General features: G+C 43.4%; 1 protein-coding gene across 1 annotated transcript; it reads right to left on the bottom strand.

Annotated features, from left to right (window-relative positions):
* Positions 1–1,346: 1,346 nt before the first annotated feature.
* On the bottom strand, positions 1,347–1,588 carry PHALS_01203 (uncharacterized protein; the record flags this gene model as incomplete). The annotated part of the gene is made up of 2 exons (XM_024731021.1): positions 1,347–1,413; positions 1,491–1,588. The coding sequence occupies 2 exons, from the start codon at positions 1,586–1,588 to the stop codon at positions 1,347–1,349; spliced, it is 165 nt and encodes a 54-aa protein (XP_024581241.1).
* Positions 1,589–5,690: the final 4,102 nt, after the last annotated feature.

Raw genomic sequence — 5,690 nt, 5'->3', positions numbered from 1 at the left:
AGCCGCTTTTGGTATGGTTGAGCACTTAAAATCTCGTCTCTGTTGCGCCACCACTTTCAAAATGTGGCAGCATCAGCACGCCACCCTTTCTTGCGAAAGGGAGGCGCTGCGCGACTCGGTACGCCACCACCTTGCTCGCCGATCCACTTGATCGCCTCCTGCTTCTTTTCGAGCTCAATTGCTTGACGCATGATCGATTTCAAAATAACGACCCAATGGTAAGGTGTTTACAGCGGCCTTTCATTTGAAGAGGTCTTTTAATCGAAGCGGTCTTTTATTTCTAGAATATTGTCGAAAATTCGATGGGGGGTTGTAATAGTAGAAGGTCTTCTGTTCGTAAAAATCCGTTAATATGCGATGTCGGATCTCTATCGATCAACCATCCATCAATCCGATTTTCGCCAATTGCGAATATCGTGTCTTTATCACAGCCATCGTTCCCGACTGGTCAGTTAGGTTTTATGTGTCCAACTCGATTACACTTGTAGCACCTTCCCTTGAAGCCACCTTTTTCTTCTTCCTTGGACCGTAATCTTTCGGTCCAGGTCCACGATTGCTTCTAAACCGCCCACCGCTTCCGTGAACAGGAAACACTATCTCCGTGTCTCCTTCTTTTACAATCGTTCATGCTTCTTCAGCAACTGCTCCTTGACCTCGATTAGCGTGACGTCCTCGATATCTCCACAATCAACACAATCAAATCATAATCTGCCGGGAGGCTGCTCAGTAGTACCACTAGCTGTCGCGATTCTTCAACAGGCTCTCCAAGTGACTGAAGTAACAACATCGTCTAACGCATCCAGATGATTGAGTATAGTCGAGTTTCTCTCCATCTTAAATTCATGCAACCGGCGCGTCATCTCGACACGGTTGTGAAGCGCGTGATACGATTGTAAATTCTCGTAGAATGCTCAAAGCGCGCATAACCGTCGACGCAGACCGAATCCTGGTTTGGTGCTGTAACTTGATACCCTGAACGATGGCCACCAGTGCCTTGGCGTCGATGAACAGCCAGGATTCCGTCATCGCCTCTTCCCGTTAACGACTTGAACGTGCGCCAACAACCTCTTTCGTGCAAGTGTCATGCGCATGTTAAACTCTCAGTGGAAGTAATTTCCACTGCCCTGGAGGACTTCGGTTTGCTTGGACATCATAGCTGCGAGGGTGAAGCGTGCTGGATAGATTTCTTGGTGCGGCTGTTAACCTGTTCGATTATTGGTATAAACCGAACTGAATTAATAAAGGTCCATACTTTGCTACTTTCTGTTCCATCTACGTAGAAAGACTTAAAAATCTCAAACACGATTGTATCTTTGGTCTCGCTCTTGATGATTACGCCATTTGTCTTAGAAGAATGCTGTGGTCCCAATACCATACGTTGCGGATGTACGTTTCTGGTTCGAAAAGGTGGTCCTAGCTAGGTCAAAAAGCAAATAATGGAGGGTAAATCCTGGCGTCGAATTTATTATCTATATTCGTCTATCACGAACGATGCGGTTACGTTCGTATAAACTTTACAAGGTGGATTATCGCGTAATTCTTTTTCCGCAGATGACTTGATTGCTATTGTTAATTCAACTCGCGTCATCAATAAGCCCTCGCTTTCGAGCTTCTAAAGTCGCTTCCTAATTACTAGACGACACTTACAAGCTCGAATTCGGTATAGTTTTTATAAACAAACGGCCTAACGGTTCCCAAAGTCTCAGATGAGGACACTATGTTGACCAGATCAAAGCTAGCATAACGGCAATACTTTAACTGTAAACAGTCAAATTTAAGCGACCGACAAAAGGTTTTGTATATGTAAGTTTGCGATCATGCCGGTGATTGAAAAGTAAAAAAGGAAAGAGTCAAAATAAAGTAGCTATGTCTAGCTTGCCGAGCAAATACAACAATACTAGAAGTGGGTATCAAATCATTGAGCTCGAGCGTGTAGACCTTGCGGCCTAATTACTACACCCACTGATGTGTTCGGACTCGATAACAATTTCATGAAAGTATTTAGTGCTCATAATACCGACTAAGTTCACTATGTCAACCAGGTCAAAGCCAGCATAATTCAAGCGCTTAAACAAAATCAGTCGATCGTTTTTGAACGATCAAAAGTGTAGCACAAACAATGAGACAACTACTTCTTGTGCATATAAGTTGCCATATGACGATGGTACGTAGCCTTCGCGATTGTCTTGGACTCTCTTACCATCGTTTGGTACTTAATCGAGTTGTTACATTGGACTTTTCAGCGCCGGGAAGTAAATTTGACCACATTCGTTAGAAATTTCTGCAATGTGCACGATAGTGACATGCAACGAAGATCAGCGATTCTGTTTGGGAATCTGCCTTATATGATAATACGACTAAGATAGAGGACAGTAGACTTTTGCAAGCACTACTTTAGTCTTGCGTCTGAATCAACTTTTTTGCAGACGTAGACAAGTGCGTTACAAGCGCCGACGAGATGACCTTTCGACTCCAGTGGGTAGAACGGCATGCGGAAACAGCGTTTGCGCCGGAATAGTGCCTGCATACAGCTTGCTATAAGAATTCACAATTTGTAGCTTGCCATTGGACTTTTTGTCACGGAAGGTTAATTTGTAGCTTGTTATTGGACTTTTTGTCACATAAGGTCGGTCCTAATTGAGGAATGTACTCTTTCTTTTAAAACTCCCGCTTCGTGCTTCACCTCGAAAACAGCGTTTACGACGTCACACCATTTTCTTGGTACGGAGCATTAAATTATGACGCTGTTTATGTTAAGGAAAGCAAGTCAATTCTATGATGCAATTGCTGGTTCGGAATAACACGCGTGGTGGGTCACCTGTCACTACGTCGTGATATTTTCTCCTAAATCCTTCAGTAGAGTTCACTGAGTACAATACTTTAAAAGTGTCTGAAATAACTGATCCATACATAATGAACGTGCAGCTCAGCTTCTCCATCGATATCAATCTTATCATTTCGGCAACATCACGGTCTAGGAAACCCTCCCCAATTTTTTCTTTAAGCTCAACAAGAGCTTTTGCCAGTGGTGATGAGTACAGATCTTGAACCATATAATTACATCGCTCACTTCATTTTGCGACTAAATTATTGTTTTTTTTTTCAAATTCTGGAGTATCACAGCTCTGCATAATGGGCGTGTCACATGCTATCTTCAATTTGTAATACCGGAATATCGTGAGAAGGATGAGTCAGTCTTATACGTTTTAAGGCTTGACTTCTCTGATAATTGCCCGTAATGACAAGAGACCGCAACACATTGGCCTCTATTCTTCATTGGTCCTGACACAAGATATACAGATACGCTGCTGTTTTCTCAACCAGAGACACCGTCAAAAGAGCACGACACAACGCCGCTCATTTTTTTCACAACAGAAACGACTTTAGTGCTCGCAAAATATGATTGTTTTTTTCTCATTCATCTTGTGACCGCAGCTTACTATCGCTTCTTACTGTTGAGTCCTGCTCCAGTCATTTAGTAATGAATTTGTTTAAGAACATGAAGAACTCTGTGACCTGCGTCGAAGCTGTTGTAGCTTCGTGTTGCAACAATAGCGATTCTACTTTATACTATGAGTCATTAAAGTTCTACGTGGAGGAAGGTGTTTGCGTCACCTAACGTGCTCATCTAACAGTCAATTGATAAAGCACTGTGTATACACCACGTCATAACTAGGATGAGACGTATCTTGAATCCAGATCCAATCCGAGACGACATTCGATGCTGTGATAGTCCTCAAGGTTGACTACTACTCTGTTAAAATATGTGGTGCGAGTTGTACCTGCCCGTCGCCCTTTGTGAAAACAAACTATAGCTGCGTGAGGAAAAACATCAGCGACTATCGCGGAGAACTCCCGACTGTAAATCGCTATATGCTGCCTCCTTAACTAGTGATCAAGACCATAGAGCACATGGCTAGCCGGTTCAAACGCCTGCGACGTCTTTCTTCGAATACTTCCACGTTAGGGCTTATCTGACCTAACGTAGCGCTCGTTCTTACGCAGAATCTCTTGATTGGTAGACCACATGCGCGATATGCTATTGAAACATTTAAAAGCGTGGTCAATCCCTATTCCAGAGAACAATATGGATTCCGCCGTGGCCCTCAATGTCCAACTTACTCAGCATCAGCACCTCACGGCGGGTACTAACAGTTCTATTGGCGGAACCTGGTTTAAACGCTTCTGTTTTGTATTCTACTTGCAAATTCTAATAGGTGGCGAGTAACCCCAGACGAGCATTTTCTGCCTCTGGCCCTTCGGCGAACACTTTCGCGTTTAGACTACTAGTTGACATACGTTTGCGAAGTTAATCTACTTATCCCAGAGACAGGCACTCAAAATTTCCAAATTCAATGACTAAACTCTAACGAATTTAAATTGCACATTAGTGAGAGTATCGGTAATTATAAAGATGACGAGACATGAAAAGAAGGGGTCCATGGTACACTTAAATTGCTGATCGTATGTCTGAAAAAAAGTAAGCTGTTTAAATATAAAAGATGGTAAAAATGAACAAATTTAGTATTAATACATAAGCAGCAGAACTTTGTAATATAAATATTGCTGCAGATTATTAGCCGCTTAGTACATAAAAGCTCAGCTCTCTCGTTTTGCTCCTGGTAGTGAGTGGCACACGAGCCCGACCTCTGTGCTATTGTTAACGAGGACGTTGATGCTTTTCTGTGCCAAGTGCACTCACGCCTTGTTAATCTTAAAAGCACTTGTAGTCAATCCCAAACCAAGTCATGAAACGTCTGATTTATTTGCGAGGATATGAAATACTCGATAGTCCCCCTGATAAGTAGACCAGTTTTTTATCAGTGATTCCGATGGGATCGAAGAAATGGCGGCCAAAGGGCCGGAGATAATAAAACCTCGCTGACCAGCATTTAAAAAGCGTTATTGGAACACGTCTGAAAGAGCTCCCATCGATCGTCAGCAAATACCCACAAAGAAGCTGCTAATGCTGAACGTCCAACACCAACAACACAGACACGGAAAAATTTCTCACACTGGATGAGGAAAGCTGACATGGCCATAAGTTTATCCATGCTTTAAACTGTGCAGCTGCGCGCCCCGCTTGTGGTCTAAAGTGAGAAGGCCGCATACGTATTAAGATCAAATAACCGGCATCTTGGTATCAAATGCGCCACCAAACGTGGGAAGTTTTGAAGTGACAGATGTCGCGTGAGTTCACACCGCTTGACAAGGCAGATCGGATGACTTCGACGTTCTTATTTATCACTAAAGAAGAACGAGAACAAGTGGAGTATATTAAGGAGTTAATCGTCGCAATGGCATCATGCCCTCATTCAAAGGCAGTAGCGATTTTTTTATGAATAGTCTCTGAATGGGTGCATCTGGCTTCGAGACCTTCCGCGTCCAACCTACCATTTTTTGATAATGCGGTTGTTGTCGCATCTATTGCAGAGTATGACTACCGTTTTGCAATGGCTGGGTGGGGGCACTGGAAGTGGAAGATTAAGTGGACGATGAATCGCTCGGTTGTGTTCATAAACAATAGAGAAACCTCTTAGCTCGCACATGTTTTTACTGCGCTAGTACGAAACATGTGCGCTTTGCATACCTCTTGGCTCTCGGCTGAGATGTATGAAGGGCCGATGCACTACGCAAGGGCGAGCAAAAATCCATCGTAAGGCAACGTCACGCGCAAAAAGTACAGGGTG

This window comes from Plasmopara halstedii, assembly GCF_900000015.1.
Source record: "Plasmopara halstedii genome assembly, contig: Scaffold_1343, whole genome shotgun sequence".
Taxonomy (NCBI): Eukaryota; Oomycota; class Peronosporomycetes; order Peronosporales; family Peronosporaceae; genus Plasmopara; species Plasmopara halstedii.
The sequence above is the reverse complement of the archived record's forward strand: the minus strand, read 5'-3'. Positions and strand labels throughout refer to the sequence as shown.